This window comes from Notolabrus celidotus, chromosome 15 (assembly GCF_009762535.1).
Source record: "Notolabrus celidotus isolate fNotCel1 chromosome 15, fNotCel1.pri, whole genome shotgun sequence".
Lineage (NCBI taxonomy): Eukaryota > Metazoa > Chordata > Actinopteri > Labriformes > Labridae > Notolabrus > Notolabrus celidotus.
This window is the reverse complement of record NC_048286.1, coordinates 14,040,876-14,062,128: the sequence shown is the minus strand read 5'-3', so window position 1 is coordinate 14,062,128 and position 21,253 is coordinate 14,040,876. Positions and strand designations below refer to the sequence as shown.

Genomic DNA, 21,253 nt, shown 5'->3' with positions numbered 1-21,253 from the left:
ACAATCCACAAAAATATCCACCTCATTACTGAGGTCCAATGTTATGTTCTCTGCAGCCCTGTAAAGAAAAATCTATTATAATCCAAATAAGGACAAATGCAGTATGAACATAACAACAGTTTAATTCATCTTTATTACCACAATTTAATATAACATCCTTTATGGGTTAGGAGTAAACAATGATATAAATTCCCATTCAAGTTAAATACTGTACAGTAGTAAAGTTTGCTTATTACAGGCTGATGTACTTGGTCCATCAAACATTTACATACCTCATTTTGACAGATCGCATAAAACTAAAGCCCTTCCATTTAAACCACACATTTAATATTCTTATCTGTTCAGACAAGTCTATCCTATACAGTTAATTAAAAAGCATTCCCAGTGGACCTAAAAGTATACAGTTTTGGTGTGTTCATTTCTGTCCCTCCGCTCTTTGTCTGCGGATCAGATCAGAATAGATTCCCCCTTTGCCCAGCAGTTCAAGGTGAGTCCCAGCCTTTAAAGAACAAAAGAAGGGGTTAGATATAATTAAAAATTAATTACACAGTCATTACATTAGGTTGAAAGAACAAGTAAACTGTGTCTTCAATTCAATTAACAACTTATTTAAACAGTCAAAGAAGTCAAATTAATTAACTTCTAAGAGCCCCATCCTCTCTCTGAATACTCTGCTTCCTCACCTCCACAATGTGGCCGTTGCTCAATACACAGATGAGGTCAGCTCCCTGAATGGTGCTCAGCCGGTGGGCGATGATGAGCACAGTGCGACCCCTTGTGGCCCTGTCCAGAGCTTCCTGCACCACCCGCTCTGATTCAGCATCCAGGGCGCTGGTGGCTTCATCCAGAACCAGGATGCTGGGATTCTTGATCAGGGCACGGGCAATGGCGATACGCTGCTTCTGGCCACCGGATAATGTCACACCTCGCTCACCTGGGGATTAGGAATTGAGAGTTGAATATTGACCTGGCACACTCATTTTAGTATTTGCAAATGCCAAGACAAGATGGCATACCAACTACAGTGTTATATCCATCAGGGAAAGCTGTGATGAAGCCATGAGCATTGGCCTGCTTGGCTGCAGTAAAGACCTCAGCATCTGTGGCCTCAGGCATTCCAAAGCGGATGTTCTCAATGATGGATGAGCCGAACAAAACAGGCTCCTGTAGAGACCCAGAGAAGGTGTTGGGAAAACTGGTCAGCAACACATGTTTAGACTATAAATTAACAGTGATCTGGCAAATTGTTTATATTACTGCTTTAAAAACTAGGATCAATTAATGATGAATGTTCACCTGATTGATAAATCCAATGACTTGTCCCCGCAGCCAGGCCAGATCAAGTGTTCGGATGTCCAGTCCATCCAACATGATGACACCATTGGTCGGGTCATAGAAACGTTCCAGTAAGGACGCCACAGTAGACTTTCCTGCAATGCAACAGATCAAATCATTAAAGCTAACCAGCATGTTCCAATCAAACATTATCATTCAGAATCATTTAGAATGATGTTACCTCCTCCAGATTCTCCAACAATGGCAACAGTTTTACTTGGAGGCAGTGTTAGGTTGAATTTATTCAAGATCTGATGTCCAGGTCTCGTTGGATAACTGTAAGTTTAAACAAATAAACATATTGCATCGCCTTATGATCATATGATGTCTAGAAGTGAGTTAATATGAGGTTCCAACCTGAATGAAATATTCATAAAGTCCACTCTTCCTGTCAGAGAATTGTTCGGGATGCGTCCTCCTCCTGAGTTCGGGATGGTCGGCTTCAGAGCGAGGTACTCAAAAACACGAGCCCCGGAGCTTATTCCTCTCACCATCTACACATGTTATATAATGATGGCTTAGTTTATAACTTTTTACTATTTTAGGTTCCAATACATGTGCATAAAGGAATACATAAAGGAATAATGCTGTGTAGGTATTTATAATTTTTCTTACCTGCCCAAAAAGGATGGAGATACTGGCCAATGACCTGAACACAAAGAGACATTTTACCCCAACATTAGCTACTTTAAAACTGATACATTTTAACTGTATGCATTCAACTATAATAACAAACCGTTTGTATGGAACAAGTTGTACCTTTGAACAGTCTGGGAAGCAACCAGAAAAGACATGAGGTCTCCAGGGGACAGTTCATTGCTGGAAATTAAAGTCCCTCCAGCAAAAATAGTTCCAAGTACAATGCCTGCATCAGAGAACACAACACTCAAAACTTTTCATGAAATCCTGATCCTCAGTACCAGACATCTCAAAACTGTGATTATCAGTTCATTATTTAAATACACTCACAGTTCAATGCCATGTTTGAAAGTCCCTGGAAAACTGCTATCCCAGCACCAAGATTTTCATTCATTTCACATGATTTGTCAACCTCATATGCATATAACCTGCAGGAAAAAAAGTTTGTAGAATTAAAACATGTTATGTCTGACATACAACACTTTGCCTCCACAAGCACTACACTAAAGATTGTAGAACACACATGCACAGTTCGACTTACTGGAGCTCCCTCTCCTCCATCGCAAAAGCTTTCACTGTCCGAACATTGCCAAGCGCCTCATCTGCCACTCCTGTTGCTTTGGCCACCTTCAATAAAACACATGTAAATTTAAAGAACTTAAAACACAGTCAATTGCTTTATTATAATTCTTTATTCAGTATCACCTGTTCTTGAGCCAAACGGGATAGTTTTCGGAGGAATGAGCCGATGAGTGCCCCTGCTCCAACTAGACAGGGGAGGACCACAACAGTCAAACCTGTCAGTTTTGGGGAGATTATGTAGAGGGAGACAAAACATCCAACTGTCTGTGTAATACTACGTAGCCCCTGCAAAAAAAACACACAAAAAAGAGAGAATTAAAACATTTTTTTAAAGCACATTCGTAATACCTGACACAGATGAATCACCTTGTACCTGAGAGATGACCAACTTAAAGGATGACTTGAACTCCTGAATATCAGCAGTCAAACGATTCACCAGCTGTCCAGTTTTATTGGCATCAAAGAAAGCCACATCTTGCCTGAGTCAGAAAATAACAAATTTAACATTATCAAATGGACGCAGATGTAGTTCAGCCGCAGGTGTAATAGATTGTCTTTACCACCAAGATGATTTCTTCTTATACTTGCCAAAATGTACCTCAGTAAGGATGCAAAAAGGGTCTTCCTCATGTCTGCTGCCACTCTCTCCCCCACCCTTGAAAGCAGGATGATGTAGCCACTCGTCAGCAGACCCTGCACAAAGGAGCAGATGTGAAGAATGATAATTTTCTACAAAACAGCAGTGAGTTTGAGATTAAGCTTATTTTTCTGAATAAAAATATGTTTAATATAACATGCAGACATGATAGGCTATCATGGTACAAGACAGAAGAACTAAATCTCAATTATTAACCTGCCGGAATTATTGATGGAGCAAAAAGTCAACCACACTTATACCTTATAACGCAGTCTAATACAACAAAACAGTATAGTCTCTTAATAGATGGTTTGGTTAAGCTTATTGATTTTTATGTTTACTTACTTGAATGACATAAAGCCCAAGTAAATTCATTGCCGGACCCTTTATTTCCTGGATATAACTCCGGGTTTGTTCTCTCAGGAAACGTGCCACAACATTCACCAAATCCCCAAGCATCAATGGGATGTGAATATTTAAAATTGCTGCACCAAAAGCAAGCTGAAAAGACACAAAGCACATTTTATTAATCATCCTAATTCCACAGAATATGTTTTAGAAACTCTGATAAGATAAAGGTTAACTGATTCAGGCTTACCACCACAGCACTGACAAGAGCAAGCAGTTGAGGTTTAACAAATTCCCACAGGATGTGCCATTTGAAGTCAGGCTCAGGGTTTTTGGGGACAATTTCCACAGGGATGTTGTTATTCTCATCTGCCTCACAGTGAGCCACATGGCAGAACAGTCGTGCAGAGACGGTGAGTACTGCTGGGCCAAGGATGAACCTCAGAGCCGCTCCTGGGGGTTTGGATGTTCGGGCGGTGGACTGACAGACACCTCGATTCATGAAGTGCCAAATACGACTGCCTGCATTTCCAGGCTGCGGTGAGGAGTTGTTTGCTTTAAATCCTGGAGATTTATACCCACTGGAGAAAGAATATTAATAAAAGTAGTCAATTAATTAACTATTATGAGGGCTACAAAAGGCTATATGGCAACAGTGGTTGTATTAATGTAAGGAAACAATGCAACTCGCAAAACATTATTATCCACCAGTCGTGTTTTTTCTCTCTATTTGTAGAATAGAATAGAATGCCTTTATTGTCATTGCAAAAAGTACAATGAAATTGAAAGGTGCAGTCCTCATTAGGTGCCATTTAAAGGGGCAAAAACAATCAAGGTATAAAAAGTAATAAATACAGGAATAAAAAAAACACTGTCATACACACAACATACAAATGAAATCACGGAACAGAAAATTGTGATTTTTTTTGTGAAAATTGTGAAAAAGTGAATTTTTTCCTAGTCTTATTATTGCACAGTTTATGTAATTATTGCACTTGTGTATTGCACTTGATTATACTGCACAAAGTCAATTTGATTTATCATCATTAATCAAATTATACTTTGCACTAAAATTGCAATAATAATCTTGAATTTCCCCGTTGTGGGACGAGTAAAGGACTCTCTTATCTTATCATATAAGAGTGGATTGCAACATGCGCTGCATGAGGTAAAACTACAAATTATTTTCACTGCACTAAATTAGGTTTTATTAAGTTTACAGTCTGAATATAAGAAAATACATTCTTATATATATAAAAGCTGTTATTTTTATGCTTGGGTAGACATATCCCCTCATTCATTTAAATGTCGTTTCTTTAACTTGCAAGAAAGGTTACTGTTCTGATTCTGATCACGTAGTGTGATCAAAAGTACAATTTGTACGCCCCAGCGTGCCCATGGGATTGTCTTTAAAAGTAAAGGAAACTAACCATAACAAGGTGTGAAAACTAAACTATACACTACACTAATGCCGCTTAATTCTTACAGTGTTGATCTAATATGACCTGTGCAGTAATTACTTGTTGACTTGTTCGGTCACATTACCCCTACCGTGAAAGTTTCCATGTGTCGGCTGTGTTATTTAACCGAGGGTACAATGATCGCCCTGGTGCAGATATCCTTGCTCTACAACAGAGTAACTGAAACATGTTTGATGCTTATTTTAACGATAACAAACTCATTAGATAAAGGCTAGTCTTTAAGCTCTGCCATAATCCACAGGCAACCTGCATGCTGCCATATTGATAATGACCCAGAGTGCATCACTGTGGATACAAGGGGGGTCATTTTAAACGGAAATGTTGGTTTATGGCGACAAAATATGGGTTGATTTCACAGTAGGCATCGTAGTTTCGGGAACTATGCTGTTAGTACAATATTGCATAGCTGTCATGTGGCTAAAATCTGACATTCTGTGTGAAAACTACAACCCGTAGCCGGAAATGACGTCGTATTGAAGCGGAAATGACGCTAGTGACGTTTTGTTGACATTTGTTTGTGAAAGACAAAAACAGTGGACACCAACGGGATAGTGTATTTTTGGAAACCAGCTAACGGACCTCTGGGCTGACGGAAGACCACCGTGTCGTGATTGAAATACGGCTACAGGTATTCTGTGAGTTCTGGTCCAGACTTGACTTCAGACAGAGGGAAGAAAAAAGACCCAGACCAGTTTGTGGACGGAGCAAGTCGGAACAAAACAAACCGTGTCACCCAGACTACACGAGAGGCTGAATCATCCACAGGCTAAACAACCACCAGACAGTTGTCTTTAGCTCTACGTTTATAAAGGACTACTGATCATCCTTCCGTCTGCGTTACAGTAGTGGACTTATTTCCTAACAGCTGCCCAGTATATAACATGTTACCGAGGTAGTGTTGGTTATTCCAACGCTGTCCGTTAGACTAGCAGGTTAGCAAGCTAATGTTAGCCGCTGCTATCATTACCCTTGCTTGATGTGCGGAGTAGTTTGTTATAACATGTTCTGAGGTTATCACAGTGCATTCGTTTCACACAGTGTTACTTCAAGTAGCTCGTTAGTGCGGAGAAACTCCAAGAATGTGAAGCATAATGGCCAACTTTGAAGCTTACCAGGAGTACCAGAGAATTGAGGACTTTGAGGAGGACTCACCACCAGGGGAGGAGGACTTACTAGTGCATGTGCCCGAAGGCCTAAAAGGTAGGCATGACAATTGACAACACATCTTACCCTCCTGTTATCCTCAAATTTTGACTGAGCTGTGCATCCTTATATATGTCAGCTCCACTCCTCTGTTGTGTGAATCATCAATGTCTTCACAGGACTATATTTCCCACCCCACAGTACAGCAAATATCAGTGTTCTCATTGGAAAGAAATGCCCCCCCCCCCTGTCCCATGTTGTTTGACCTCTCATAGGTTCTCACAGAACGACAGGTATGGTGATGTCAGGTTAGGGCCCTAAAGCTGAGGGAGGGTTTTCTAAATAATAAAATTGTATGTTATAGGGACCTCAGTATCACCTCAAAACAACCAAAACAAATATGTGTACAAAGTTGATATTTCTTCTGTTTTCAAATTGACCCAATGAACACAGATGCGTATAAAATGTGTGTAGGAAATTGGAATATATCACCATATTAATGTTTCTGTTTACATAGGAGTCCCCTTTGAAATTGGAAAAGTCATGAAATATGACCAAATATATGTTAACCATATTTTTTAGAGACGTTAAACATTGAATGAGGTCAAATCGACCCCAAGGATAACAGGAGGGTTAAGTATACATTTTATTTAATATGAAACGAATTACTGCACATGTAAATCCTTTACCTGTGAATGAATACGGTTGGGTTAGAGATATCTAATGCTGTTGTTTCTATTGCAGACTCATGGCACCATATCAAGAACCTGGATAACTTCTTCACAAGAATATCCTTTTTGACCAACAGTGTCATTTGATTGCAGGTCATTGCATACATCACTGGCATGTAGACATGCTGGCACACACACTTACAGTGATGTTTGATGGGAGTTATATTTAGAAAATGTTGAATTTCATAATGTTTACTTATTGACTGACACAAGCATTGAAAGTGTTACTACAGGGGAAGATGAGATAAGCTATTTGTTAACATCAAGCTTTAAGATTCACCTTTTGGAGAATAGAATAGAATGTACTTTATGAACCCCCCAAGGGGAAATTCAGGTGTCTGGCAGATGAAATTATGAAAATCATATAAAACAAGTAATTCAGCCTAATGGCTGCAGGGATGAATGCTTTTCTGTATCTCTCAGTCCTGCAGCGCAGAGAGGTAAGTAATATCTTGGTTTGTGCCGAAGATTTCTCAAAGTAATTCAAAGGAGCTTCAAAGTAGGTCATGTTTAATGTTTTCTGTCACACTTTTCTTTAACCAACTTGTCCACATCTATCATTTTCATCAGAAGAATGGCTTTGCTTGTATGATGGTGACAGAGTTCTTTGAACTTGTGTAAGTATAAGACATTTCAAAATGCTGCAATACTTCATGAGGAAAAGTAATGTGTTTGTATGTAAAAGGCTAAATAGTCACTTCTAACGGGGTCCTTGTTTTCAGTAAGATGCCATTTCAATGGCAATTTAGCATGTTGTTATGACAGTTACATATGCCTCAGGCTTTAGCGTGAACATGTTCAGCCACATTATTAGAACTTTACCTGAATCTCACGTGAAACTCCCCCCCCCACCAACACACACGCACACACACAAATGCACACACACACGCACACGCACACACACACATACACTTACTGTCCTGAGCTAACTTTTGGCTTCCAACTTGCCAGTAGACCATTTGTACTATGTAACTCTGATCATGTTATCATCTGAATCTGGCCTCATTTTGTCTATCACTGCATTAGTTGAAGAACATCTCTCATGATTTCACCACAGCCCAAAACAGCATTTAGCCTGCTGTTATGTTTAATGAAGAACTTTCATTGATCCATCTTAACCACACATTTATACATGAATCACTTCTAAGTACATGCTGAGTTCACTGTCTGTGGCTTGATGGTTAGAAATTAAATGAAGTCACTTCTTCCAATACTGTACACCAGTATCGATCTGTTCTGCCATTACTTTTATTAATATAATTTTCTACCTTACTCATAGTATGATTGCAAATCTATCTCTTCCTTTTCTCCTCTCATCCTTACAGTCAGTTGTTGTTTGTTATCACGTTCACAACGTTCCTTGTCAACTGTGTGGAGTACGATGTCCTGTTTGCCAATCGAGCGGTCAACCACACGGGGCCGGGCCACAACCCCTTGGATAGGAGCAAGGTCACACTTCCAGATGCCATCCTACCTAGCCAGCAGTGTACTCAGAGGTTAGCAAGTTCAATACAACTCTGCAAACAACTCTGAAGCTGCTCATTATGAGTCACTTATAATGAAGAGCTTCAGTTTGTGAAGGTTTTTTCTTTTTAAAGAGACATAGTTGTGAAAGTCCAACAACCACGTGAAGTGATCTGCCTGTTATCTCATTCCAGTCAAGCAGATCAGACTCTTTGTTCTCAGGCAGACATGTGCTTTGATATTATTAGAGCTTTCAGAGCCTGGCTTTCAGAGGGATTTCATGTGTCTTGATTAATAATAAACTTGCAATCACACTTTAAAACTTAATTTCTGGTGGGGCGAGAGAGACATACTGAGCTCTTTTGATAACCCAAAGTTGTGGTTTTAAGCCTAAGTTCCCTTTAAATAATGTCTAATGCTTGTTTTTATTTTTCAAATTTTCAAGTTTGTCCCAAAAAAAAGCTGATTTAACCTGCACATGAAACATTACAATGATGCTCAAATGCTATATATTTTATACCCTGCATTATTCCCTTGAAGAAAAGTTGTTAAAAGGGTCTTATCTTGTTGTTCTAGTGAATCACAAGCTGGCAGTAAAGGTTAGATTTGTTTTAAAAGCTGTTTCATTGAAAAGCAGAAGGCGAGAAATCAATCAGTCAGCTTTGTAAGATGCTGAGATTTGTCAAGAACAAGTGAAGTCTCTTTCTAAGAACTGTTTTCTTTCACCATTCGGTTGTTTATTTTCCCCTCAGATTGACAGCCTTGACTTGCGACATACCTCTAACTGACGGTTACTCTGAGGAAGGTATTTGTGTACTGTGTTTAGACCGGCTTTAGGGAACAGCGCAGTGTAATTGATAGCTCCTGTGAGGTAAAACTGGCCAGCCAAGATACTGGTGACTCGGCTGGGACAGCAGGCCCACAAACACATGACACTTTTTTTGCTGGCTGCAGGGGACAGATCCACTCCCTCCCCAGCTCCATGTTGTCGTATCTTTTTCATGACGTAGCTGAGCCTCTGCTTGTTTTCTCTAGCTGGTCTAATAGCCCTGGCATTAATTTGTTCCTGATTTTCACTGTGGCTCCATACTCATTTATATCAAAGTCAATGACGCACAAGTGCCTGGAATTCTAATTGGGGAACAGCTTGTCCCACAGTTTGGGTCCCTGCTGTTCCCCTCATACCTACTCTCTAATTTCATTTGAGGAGCCAGTACTTGTCCCAAAGCATTCCTATATTTTGTTTATAATGTCTAGGAGACCCAATGTGAAATGATATAGAAATGAAAATTAATCAGAGAGCACCAACAGCTGCACTGATCCCGACTGTACCTTTTATTGTTGACCAGAAGAAAGTATTTTTTGTATCTTGACATGTAGTACACAGATGATTCCTTAACTTTAGAAAGCTGGCTCACTGACATCCTGGAGGGAGGTATCAGTTTAATATATTGCAACACACTGTGGGAGCAACAGTCGTTGATTTTCCCAGCTGTTTATCATGTTTACAGTTTAATACTGAATAAAGGGTCAATTCACAATTTAATGAGAGGAGAGGAGTTTTATGTGCTGAAAGAAATTCTGAATCCTGTATTAAACATGCAGTTATTTGAATACTTGTTATGCACACTATCATTCTACCCTCTTTAAAATGTCACATTGTTGCCTTTGCTGTAAATTCCCTTATGTGTATACAGCTTTGACTGAAATTGATGTAGTCGCCCATCCGTGTATGACAAGAAACCATTACTTCATCAGATACTACAGCAAACCAAGTGTGAAATGCTCCTTTTGTTTTTCTGCAGGATTCAGGAGAACAGCTGGAATATTTTCCTTCTCATCATGGCAGCCATCTTCTGGATCTATCGACTTGTTAAAGTCATTTGCAACATTTTGAGCTACTGGGAGATCAGGCAGTTCTACATCAAAGCACTGAAGATCAGAATGGTGAGTGTGAAACCTGGATACCTTATCATCACATACAGTAGAAGTTTTTTTTTAAAACCAGTGAATAATGTCTTATTCAGTATGATAACCACCCCTAAAATGGCAAGTCATTCGTCTATGTAATATATATCAGATTGCTTAGCTCTCCTTGCTTCCTTGTCCCAGGATGAACTATGCAACTTCACATGGCAAGAGGTCCAGGACCGGCTCATCAGCCTGCAACGAGAGCAGCAAATGTGCATACACAAGAAGGAGCTGACAGAACTCGACATCTATCACCGCATCCTGCGATTCAAGAACTACATGGTGGCCATGATAAACAAGTCCCTGCTGCCGGTACAGCTGCAGCTCCCCCTGCTGGGAAATGTGGTGTTCCTCACCCAGGGCCTCAAGTACAACTTTGAGCTGATCCTCTTCTGGGGCCCTGGTTCTCTCTTTCAGAACAAGTGGAACCTGCACCCAAAATACAAGCGGAGTGGAAACCGCCTGGAGCTGGCCCAGCAGCTCAGTAGAGTCATCCTGCTGATGGGTTTGGCTAACCTGCTGCTGTGTCCCTTCATCCTGGTGTGGCAGGTGCTGTATGCTTTCTTCAGCTATACTGAAATAATCCGTAGAGAACCCGGGAGTCTCGGTGCACGAAGGTGGTCCCTGTATGGCCGTTTGTACCTGAGACACTTCAACGAGCTGGACCATGAGCTGCATGGACGCTTGGGCCGGGGCTACAAACCCACGTCGAAATACATGAACTCCTTTACATCACCGCTGCTGACAGTGCTGGCTAAGAACATTGCCTTCTTCTCAGGCTCAGTACTGGCTGTGCTCATTGCACTGACAGTCTATGATGAGGACGTTCTGACAGTGCAGCACATTCTTACAGCGATCACTGTGCTGGGGGTGCTGATCACTATCACCAGGTGAGGGATTTAAAATTCTCCTACTGTTGCTTTAATATGATAGTTAAAAGGCAACCGGTTACTAGAATAGACTATCTTTGATTGTTTCTCACTTAAAAATGATGTCACCTCAGTCAACAATCAAAGTATTCTTTACAAAACTTCTGGTTATCTCATACACACAGGCATAATCGCACTGTTGGAGAATTAACATATTTTGTACCTTTCCAATGCCAGATCCTTCATCCCAGATGAGCATATGGTGTGGTGTCCAGAGCAGCTGCTGCAGTGCATGCTGGCACACATTCACTACATGCCAGACCACTGGAGAGGCCATGCTAACAAGAGCGAGACCCGGGATGAGGTGGCACAGCTGTTCCAGTACAAAGCGGTGAGAAATGGAGAACATTAGTGGACAGGAACACATTTGTCACAGACTGAGGCTATGGATTAGTTTTTGTGGTGACTGATAACATTTTTATTTTCCTACCAGGTCAATATCAGACAAAATGTCAGGCATTATTTCTGTGTGTCATATCTACAATTGACCACCTGTGGAAAATGAGAATGAGTTATCATAGTTTTCTTTGTCCAAATTAGGTGTTCATCTTAGAGGAGCTGCTCAGTCCTATTGTCACTCCCTTCATTCTCATCTTCCTGCTGAGGAACAAGTCTCTGGAGATCATTGACTTCTTCAGGAACTTTACGGTGGAGGTGGTTGGAGTCGGAGACATTTGTTCCTTTGCACAGATGGACATCAGACGGCATGGAAACCCAACAGTAGGAATTGTTTTATTCATCAAAATGTTTAATGACATACAAAAAAAAAGGTCAAGTGATGTCATCGCTTAAATTAACATGTTTCTTGAAATGTTTTTTGCAGTGGATGTCAGAGGGTCAGACTGAAGCCTCTATTTACCAACAAGCTGAAAATGGCAAGACAGAGTTGTCTCTCATGCATTTCACCATCAAAAACCCACGCTGGCAGCCGCCCCAGGAGAGTTCAGTGTTCATCAGTCATCTTAAAGAAAAGGTGCATCATGATGCACAGGGCGGCCCCTCCACTCAGCTGCTGCTCTCTGAGGCTCCTCTCTGCACCTCGCTGCATTCTAACCAGTCCGCCACTGGGGTAAGAAACACCATGATTATTACACAAATGTGATAGACTGAATGGACTACTTTAAAATGACCACATATTGTTCCCTTAAAGAAACCAGAGTGTAATTGATGCTCTTCTCTGTTTTTATTTACTGACTGGCTTTGTATTGATGTGTGTTGTTGTCTCCAGCCTGAAAATCTGCTGGCCAGTGTCCTTGCTCATCCCATCCTGACAGCATCAGGACTTCAAGGGAGAGACCACCGCTTCATCCCAGCAAGCACCGCTGCTTCCGCAGCTGCCAGTGTTTTGGCCTCCTTGTCCACCTCCCAGCTTGCACATACCGGCCGTGGTAGCCGCTCGCAAGGCCTCATGCCCACATCCCTCAATCCAGAGAGCACCATGTACCGCAGCGATCGCACCATCATTGACAGGTATGATCATACAGAGGGTTTTCTTCTCTGAATAATTTAAATAGTTTCATGATTAGAACTGAAAAAAAAATGTAAAGGCTTGCTGCCAGCTTTGATTAACATGTCTCTTTTGCAGTATGACTTACAGTGACAGCCGCATTCGGAGCAATGCACTGCACTCAGAGTTTGCCTCAGCAGAGATGAGTCTCCATGCCATCTACATGCACGAGGTAATTTTCTGACCACTTACTGTCACCACTCTTTAATCTGACACTCATGTATCTGCCCTCCTTTCCTTTGGTGAGTGGCTGGAACTTAAAGGGATACTCCTCCAAATGTATCTTTTGAGTAGGAGGCATGCACCCACTGTAGATGCCCTCTGTTAATTCTGTTTGTGTTTGATGTCTTTTCTCTTCAGCTCCACCAGCTGAATTCCCACCCACAGAGATCTTCAGGTCAGTGGCAGAACCCAGTGCCGATGAGAGATCTGCACACAAGTACTGGTAAATAAGTGTATGATATTTGTAGTACTGTGCAACCTCTGAATATTTAAAAATAATTATTAATTATGATTTAATCTGCAGTGTTTTAAACCCTTGATCTCTTAAACTGACTATGATTGAGAAAGCCTAACTTGGCATCAACACTCTGTTCAGGTTTCCAGGAACATAGTGGCCTTGGTTCCAGTATTTCCATGCCCACGCCTGTCCATCTTGGTGGCTGGAAAGAGGAGGAGGAGGAAGAGGAGAGAACAGATGATCAGGAGATAAACAGTGGATCTACTCCAAAGCAAGGCACAGGGAGCAATTGTTGAGGTGCCTTATGTCATAAGGTATATAAAATGACACGTCTATGATGAATGCCTATGTGGTTCTGTATACTTTGTCTTTTTATCCTACAAGAGATACATCTCTTACAAATTCTCTCTCTCTCTCTCTCTCTTTCTCTCTCTCTCTCTCTCTCTGTTTCTTTTAGAGTGTTTACATTTTACTTTCCTCTACAAACATTGTGGCCTTAGATGATCTTCATGGAGAATTTAGCATGGACCTTTGAAAACACCACTCAGTGTTTGTTGTGGGAGGGACTCATTGAATAACCACTGTCTCTGCACCTCCACGCCTCCTCCTGTCACACCTGGCAGACTATGGCATCAGGGAAACCATAAGTCTTCCGTCCGTTTCATCCTGGTTTTCTCATGAACGTGTACAGACAGTGTGTAAGGAAACAAGAGCTACTATCGAGTGTGGGCACAGGATCACTGTGTGATGGCGGGTGTGGCCAATTTTTATTTTGGAATGCAAAAGGCTTATCTGCATGTGTGCACAATGCAAGTATTTGTGCATCACAGTGTGAGTCTTATTGAGTATCCAGCAGTTTGGTGTCTTTATCTGTGCTGCAAGAACTGCAAAATGCGTTGTAGCTGCCTGAACAATTTTGATCACCTAAAAAAAAAGAATTCAATATTTCAAGTTAGGCTGCTTTACCCTGGTGATTTGTAAATACAATTGTTTTGTCTTATAATTGTAATAGTCCACATTTGTACTAACAGATTTAATCCTTGAGAAAGATACCAAGTATTTTATTCTGAAGCGCTGACTCTACAGTAGCGTAAGACACCATGTGTACCTGGTAAAAGCCCCATTGGGTTTGACAGAACTTGTCTTTGAAACCAGACATACACATGTTTGGAAGCTGCTGCTTGTGTTTAGTAGTGCTAAATGCAGATTCAACTCAGTATTAATATTTACAAAGCTGATGTATCAAGACATTACTATTCCTGAAAAACAGGACTGAAACTATGGACCCCAAGTACACATGGCATCAAAATCCAATGCAGATATAAGATGTCTTTTATTCAAGCTGGATACAAAGTCAGCTTTATGCCTTAACACGCATATAGTAACATATTTATATCCAAGTTTTCTGTATTACCTCTGTGGTGGAGAAGAAAAACTAATACTCCAATCAGTACCTCTTCAGTGTATTTACTCTTGTGTAAGGATGTGTACAGTACATAAAGATTTCTTTATAGTGTACAGGTGCATCTTTTAACTGCATTTTGATTTTAATGGAAGGTGTAAATGGAAACATTTTCATAACCTGTTACTTTTCTTGCCCAGCAGAAATTCTGAAGAATCAAACATTAGAGTCCAAAAAAAGGTGTTGGGAAGATTTCTGTTTCCTGAACAAAACAGGGTGTAATTGCTTTTACAAATCTTTGTTATACATATGACATTTATTTATGTGTCTATTTTGAAGATTGACCTTCAATCACAAGGGCTGATTCTAGAGTAAGCCGTCGCATTTGAAGGTTTTAAGAAAACAGTTACACATTTTTGGCTTTGTAGTTTAAGAGTAGGGGCATAAGAAGAAAACAGCCCTTCTCCAAGTTAGCATCAGCTTTAAGATTATTTATTCTCTCCCCCAAATGATTGATATATGACTATTATTTATTTGAAAAAGAAAAGCTATGTCAAATTATTTACCTTAAAAAAAATATCCCTTTTATGAAAGAAATGGCATGTGTTCTTCTTCTAAAAATAGTTTAAAGGGTGTTTATTTAGAATATCCTGATTAAAAAAGTTTTTATTAATGCTAAGATAACATGGCCAGCAGCATGATATTGAATGTTTTACACTCAGAATAAACTAGGACTCAATCTGCTTGTAGAAGCAGTGCTCAAACACAGAAACACAAATCTCATCCTCTTCTAGAACACTGCAACACTTTGCAGGGTACATGCGTCTTTGACTTTGTGTGTTTGTTGAGACTTTCGTTGTGAGTGTGCCCATGGAAGGAATAGGTTTTGGAAACCTGCGTTAAGGAGAACTCAGAAGTTTTGCACTGACAAAAAAAAATACTCTTTTTAAATGTGTGCATATGTACAGTACCTGTAACAGTGAGAAAGAGACGCTGGGTCAGTCTCCACCCCGAATGACCTCGTCTCATTGTATATATAAGCAATGCATCAGCACGTATTGTATATCATACTTTCAGAAGACCACCTGGAATCACTGTGGCCAATCACATAAGGTTGTTGTGACCTCTGGTCAGTACATGTTCACTCTGTCACACTGTTACAACATGCTAACATGGGTAATGTGGTCAATGTATGTGCAGTAAGTTAATGTTGTTGAGACACTGGAGCTCAGCTTTGTGCACAGAGTTGATTTCTTTAGACCGTCTCCACAGATAACACCTCACTGTCCTGTTTCTCTTTATTTGAAGCAGTGCCTTAGAATTGCAGATTAGGATTTGCCCTATCTAGAAGCCATTTCATGTTAAATATTTCTTTCACATTACAGCACATATATGTACAGTGTTTTTTGTGTTTTGCTTTTGGAAAGAGTCATTGTGTATAGCATCCAGTGTGTAGTGAAGTTGTGGATATGGTGTGAAAACAGATCTTGTGTCAGTCTGTTGCATCTGACAGCACACTTCTTATGGTGTCTAAACTTGCACTGTCCTCATTATCCTAAACAAGCAGGAGTTTGCCTTGTACTTGGCAGTGTCATCATGGCCAACCTTATCATCATGCTATGGTTTCTTACCCACTAAACACCAGTCTAAGAATCACCATGACTGGGACAAGGTGCTAATTTTTCATCCTTGTTGTACTGTTTTCTTTCTTAATTTTTGTCTGTTTTGTTGTGTAAATTAAGAAACACTAGCTGAAAAATGAAACATGCCAAAAGAACTTGTTTTTCGGCACAGCTTTACAATACTTGTGTTGTTTTCTGTGAGTGAGTAGAGAGGCAAATAAATCTTATTTTGAGTGTATTTAATCATTTCATGTGTGGTTGGTTATGTGATGTTTATTTGAAATAAAAAAAAATCTATTTTAATTTTCTCTCTGTATTATATTGTTGCTAGTTTTTTAATGTCAGCCTGTGAGATAAACATGTAAAACATTTTCACTATGACTCTTTGACATATCCGATGGGGATATACTAATAGAGATGCTTTTTTACTTCTAAATACCAAAGGTATTTTATATTATTACAACATGGATATCATAGTGTTTGTTTTATCTGTATGTCACGATTTAGTCCAAAGCACCCTGACAACTGTTCTCCATGGACATTAATGGTCTTTTATGCATGACCGGTGAGATTGGTTAATTTATGACTCTTCATCAAGCATTTCTAAAACAGAAAGGCCTTGAGTGCTTTCAAGGCTGATGAGGTTTAACTTGACTGGAACTTAGATGTCCAAATATTCAAAAGTTGGACTTTGGTGACCCCTGGTGTTGAGTAACAAAAAACACTGATGAACAGTATTGCAAGGTGTCATGACATTGTAAATACACTGATACAGATGTACTATTCACAAATATGATGTCTGTTGTCTTTATTTAAACATACAACCTTGCTGGCACATATATTAAAACAGGAAAGCTTAAAGGTAAAGTTCTTGTTATGTTTTTCTTTTTTTAAAAAGTGGGGTTGAATGAGGTACTTGTTGGCAGGAAGTGTCTCACCCACAGGAGATCCCAGTCAGCTTGGCCCCCTTGATGAAGACTGGCCAGAGAACCAACAGGGAAGCTAGGCTAATAACTCCTGTTGAAGGGGTCAGCTCTATCACGTAAGTTGGCTAATTTTACGAAACTCTGATCTAAAAACTAATTTGTCCCTATTTGAAAATGTCCAAGCACTTGTCGTTGCCACCAGAAAGCCCCTTTGTGTTTGGACTACTCCCAGACATGACACATAAATGTTCCTCAGTAGGTAATACACTTAATATTGAAAAGTACTTCAAACAATCCCACTTCAGAAGAACTGAACACACTGGCACTGGCACACTGTTTCACACTGGCTTGATACATGTCTATTTAGGACACTTTTCACACAGCTATCGAAATGTTAATTGTATTGATCTCTTCCACAAATTCCACAAGTTCAGCAATTTATTGTATCCAGTCAGATAATCAGCTAATTCCAACAAAAGCTTTTGTCTTATTAGGGAAAGAAGCTCACGACTTTCTGTAGAAACAAGGTTCATCATGAGTTTACCCAGTTATATTGGCAATATGTAAAGTATGTCGGTCATCCAGCCTACATTCTTTTGTTTGGATACACTTAATTGGTTTGAAAAGTTAGGCTGACTTTTGTTCCATGGGTTTCTTTGTACACACTTGGTTGACCTACCCTCTTCCTCTATAATAAATACATTAAAATGTAAACAAACACCACATTCCTCCTCTATTTTGCCTCATGTTTTTTTTCCTTAGTTGTAATTGTTCAAGTCCACTAAAAAGATTTTGAGGACGTAAACACCATCTGCTTTTCATTCCCGACTATCTGTCCTTGTCTCGCTTGTCATCTGCTGTATAAAATGTTCCTTTGAGGTAACACCTATGTCTTTTGGCTGTCAACATGATACAACCCTGACCTTATCCTTCAAATGGCTCAGAGGCCAGTTGGAAGGCAATGTAAGTGAGAGATATGAGAGTATACACAGCAACCAAATGTTCTGCTTAAGATTAAAGTCAACTTTTATGTAGGCTAAAAACATAGCTTGGTGTTACGTGTGTTTTTCCTCTGCCCTCTGCTTGAATTGTTTCCCAGGTGCAATTGAGAAAAAAAACCACCATTCTTGATTTAATCTGCTACAATAAGCTGATTTGACATCAAGAAATGTAGATGGAAAAAGACAAAAGGGGGAAAAATACAGGTAAGAAACAAACCTCAATTTTCTCCCCATTGTAAAGACTACTGATACAAAACGTTTAGATGAATGGGTGAGAGACACTATCAAAAAAAAAAAGGTGAGTATCACTTTCTTGTAATTGTTGCTTGTTCTCACTGTTCTTTCAGGAGTGGAAGCCAAACACAGAAGCCAGAACAGGATGGAGCTGGGGCAAGTAACAGCAGCGGATTACTCACTGCTAGAGTTTCGGGGAGTTTAAATCAGGGTCCAGGCGGCCTGCTGCTGTCACTCACTGGAACTGGGGGAAAGCCCACTCTGTAAGGAAATGCCATGGAAGCCAAAAGATAAGGAAAGAAGAATGGGGTAAGGCTTGCTGCCCATTTTATCCTCATATCTAAGCATTTAATAAAATAACCTTATTTATCTACATTTCTAATGAAACATGAAGTCAGTGACACATAAATCATCTGCTACCTAAGGATTGCTATATGTTTTCAACATTGCCAAGATGTAATAGGGGATAAAGTTACCACATCACTGTCCTAAAATGCTTTGTGCAGGATGAAGTCATAATTTGATTATAGGCCTGACCAGCTGGGAAAAGCAGCTGCCAGAATGGTGGAGGTAGAGTACAATGTGCACAGAGCTACTTTAGTTTCTTCTCAGTTTACACCAATCACTTTTAAATCCAAGTGAAATACAGCACACAACCAAACACATGCTTAATAAAAACAGTAATTTGTCAGTCTTAACTCAGAAGATACTCTCCACAAGTCAGGTGGAAGATATTGTCCATGAGATAAAAGCCTTTCAGTAAATAGGCAGGGGGTGTGGTAAAAACACAAAGACAAGATACAGTGCAAAGTAATTACAATGCAATATGCTTTATTGGCTTCAACTGCATATAACTCGCAATACTGCCACAGCATCAAGTGTAAATAAACTGAAAATTACAAAGACTTGCAACCAATGCTACAGTAGGAAAATGATCCAATACAACAGCTTGGAATGGCGGTTTAAGTGAAGAAATAACCAAACATCAGGATTTAAGCAAATCTGAAGTCTTGTAAAAACAAATACTTGTTCAATATTGACCCATGATCTGATAAGAGGACTAAGATCAATTTAATCTCTTGGTATTAAGTATGCTTACAAAAAAACAAACTAAGTAGATTGCTCGTTTAATCATGTAATATGGCTAAATCATTAGAAAAATAGAGGAACAGTTAAGCCATTGTCACAACTGGGAAAACATGCCAACAATGTTCAAGAACTTCACAAGTCATCTCAGTTTTGCTAAAAGCCTGCCAACAGGAAACTCCATATGGACAAGACTTCTGTCATGTGCTGCATGGAGCCCCTGGTTGTGTTTTGTGAGGATCCAATGCACAAGCTGACTCTTGTACACCCTGTTCGGGACAGAGGCGGATCCAGGCCTCTTTGACTCAATTGATCCAACTGGGGCACTGACATATGCAGGGGTGGTATGTATGTGCACACACAAGTCATTAGCATTTACTGATCCATCTCATCTAATTCATTGGGATTACTAACAGTAACATAGCTTGTTTTTCTTTTTACTCTCCAAAATCACACTACAAAGCGGCAACATATATTTCTTCTGAGTTTAATTCATTAAGGTCTTAAAAGAAGATGTCTTCAGTAACAATTTAAAGAACTTACAAAAGAAAATGTGAAATGCAAGGGAAGCTTCTACTGTAGAAGTCTGTGAGAACACAGCCCAAATAGTTGATTTTAACATAACTTTAACCGCTGAAAGGGCAAATCCAATCAGATTTCAAGGGTGGACCATGCCAGCCTCGGCTAACCCTCTGGACACAGCCCTGCCTATTGTAAGTTTACTCATTGTAAAGATTGTCAAAAGGATGAAGTGTAAAGTAAGGAAAAATAATTAAATTAATGGGACATTGGTCCCCCCCAGTTCTTTATTGATGACAAGGCCTATGACAAAGATAACAGAATAAATTCAATGTGATTAATCAAGAGGCTGACATTTTTCTGAGGTTCTCTGGGGTAATTTGGACTTATGACCTGAATATTGGGATATCTGGATCTCAAACAGGAGAAAACAAGATTGAAATTAGGAAAAGGTGCTTAAGGGGTACATACAAATAGGATTTAACAATTCTAATAAATTCGACTTACACGTGAAAGCTTCTACTGGGCAGGCCGAAACCATTTGGGTGGTACAATTCAGTTGCTATGACTTGTAAACAACTTAGTTATTGAACGGAGTCTGCAGCAGTGTAGCCCAGCAGAGGTCTACTTTCCTTCCTCTGCTCTACAACAGGCCAGGCAGGCTATCTCCTATCTCCAGAGTAGTTAAATGACAGGTCTATTTTAGAAAGGAGGCTGCGCCAAAGTAGGCACGTCAGCTATTTGGCATCATGAGGTAGTGGAGAAGAAAGAAAAAAGGAGTCTAGTCAACCGCCCACCGCAGGAGACTGGGGGATGTTCCAACACCCTGGATTTACAACCATTTCACGGATATTTTAGCACAAAGAAGACATTTTTGGGGACTTCTACACATTGAGATAGGAGTTGACTATCATCTGGAAAACTTATCGATCACATGGTTCATCGTTCCTTCTGACCGTCACCTGAGCGGCTGAAGACTCAAGGTGAATGACTTATGTTTACCATTTAAAGTCAAGCCAGATGTTATAGGAACATTTTTACTGCTATTATTTATGGCCAATTAAAAAATATATATTTACATTATCATCGGCATTTGAATACAAAATGTATCAATTGTTTATGGTTCTAATTACTGCGTAGAATTAACGTAAGCCAAGCAAACCACAGCATTATCTGTCAGTGCGGATTCACTCGCGTTGCGTTAATGTGATTTTATAGTGTAAGCTTGTTTCCTCA

General features: G+C 39.9%; 2 protein-coding genes across 6 annotated transcripts; one reads left to right on the top strand and one right to left on the bottom strand.

The window, feature by feature from the left end:
• Positions 1-102: 102 nt before the first annotated feature.
• On the bottom strand, positions 103-5,306 carry abcb8 (ATP-binding cassette, sub-family B (MDR/TAP), member 8). The gene is made up of 16 exons (XM_034703701.1): positions 5,093-5,306; positions 3,792-4,122; positions 3,539-3,694; positions 3,155-3,249; positions 2,930-3,035; positions 2,680-2,841; positions 2,516-2,601; positions 2,305-2,402; positions 2,095-2,200; positions 1,951-1,984; positions 1,693-1,829; positions 1,517-1,611; positions 1,297-1,430; positions 1,017-1,164; positions 684-934; positions 103-499 (listed from the first exon to the last, which is right to left on the bottom strand). Exons 1-16 carry the CDS (start codon positions 5,188-5,190, stop codon positions 416-418), a joined length of 2,121 nt encoding a protein of 706 aa, XP_034559592.1. The 5' UTR covers positions 5,191-5,306; the 3' UTR covers positions 103-415.
• Positions 5,307-5,482: 176 nt separating this feature from the next.
• Positions 5,483-17,044, top strand: atg9b (autophagy related 9B). Of its 5 annotated transcripts, none has more exons than XM_034703697.1 (15): positions 5,488-5,650; positions 6,061-6,222; positions 6,910-6,953; positions 7,449-7,513; positions 8,222-8,392; positions 10,166-10,307; positions 10,473-11,221; positions 11,438-11,591; positions 11,801-11,980; positions 12,084-12,329; positions 12,489-12,730; positions 12,846-12,939; positions 13,128-13,212; positions 13,366-13,541; positions 13,685-16,494. In XM_034703697.1, exons 2-14 carry the CDS (start codon positions 6,114-6,116, stop codon positions 13,521-13,523), a joined length of 2,439 nt encoding a protein of 812 aa, XP_034559588.1. In that variant the 5' UTR covers positions 5,488-5,650; positions 6,061-6,113; the 3' UTR covers positions 13,524-13,541; positions 13,685-16,494. The 5 variants fall into 5 exon arrangements, with proteins under 5 accessions (XP_034559591.1, XP_034559590.1, XP_034559588.1 ...); XM_034703698.1 differs by having other exon boundaries at positions 5,488-5,657; XM_034703700.1 differs by having other exon boundaries at positions 5,483-6,222; positions 13,128-13,164; positions 13,685-17,044.
• Positions 17,045-21,253: the final 4,209 nt, after the last annotated feature.

Excerpts from the sequence above, each read along its gene's own strand:
- abcb8 (XM_034703701.1), bottom strand. The coding sequence starts at position 5,190 with ATGTTTCAGTTACTCTGTTGTAGAGCAAGGATATCTGCACCAGGGCGA. Across the intron at positions 2,201-2,304 it reads TTCAAACATGGCATTGAACT|GCATTGTACTTGGAACTATT; the intron begins GTGAGTGTATTT and ends TCTCTGATGCAG. Across the intron at positions 935-1,016 it reads TGGATATAACACTGTAGTTG|GTGAGCGAGGTGTGACATTA; the intron begins GTATGCCATCTT and ends CCTAATCCCCAG.
- atg9b (XM_034703699.1), top strand. The coding sequence starts at position 6,114 with ATGGCCAACTTTGAAGCTTACCAGGAGTACCAGAGAATTGAGGACTTT. Across the intron at positions 8,393-10,165 it reads AGCCAGCAGTGTACTCAGAG|GATTCAGGAGAACAGCTGGA; the intron begins GTTAGCAAGTTC and ends GTTTTTCTGCAG. Across the intron at positions 12,731-12,845 it reads GATCGCACCATCATTGACAG|TATGACTTACAGTGACAGCC; the intron begins GTATGATCATAC and ends TCTCTTTTGCAG.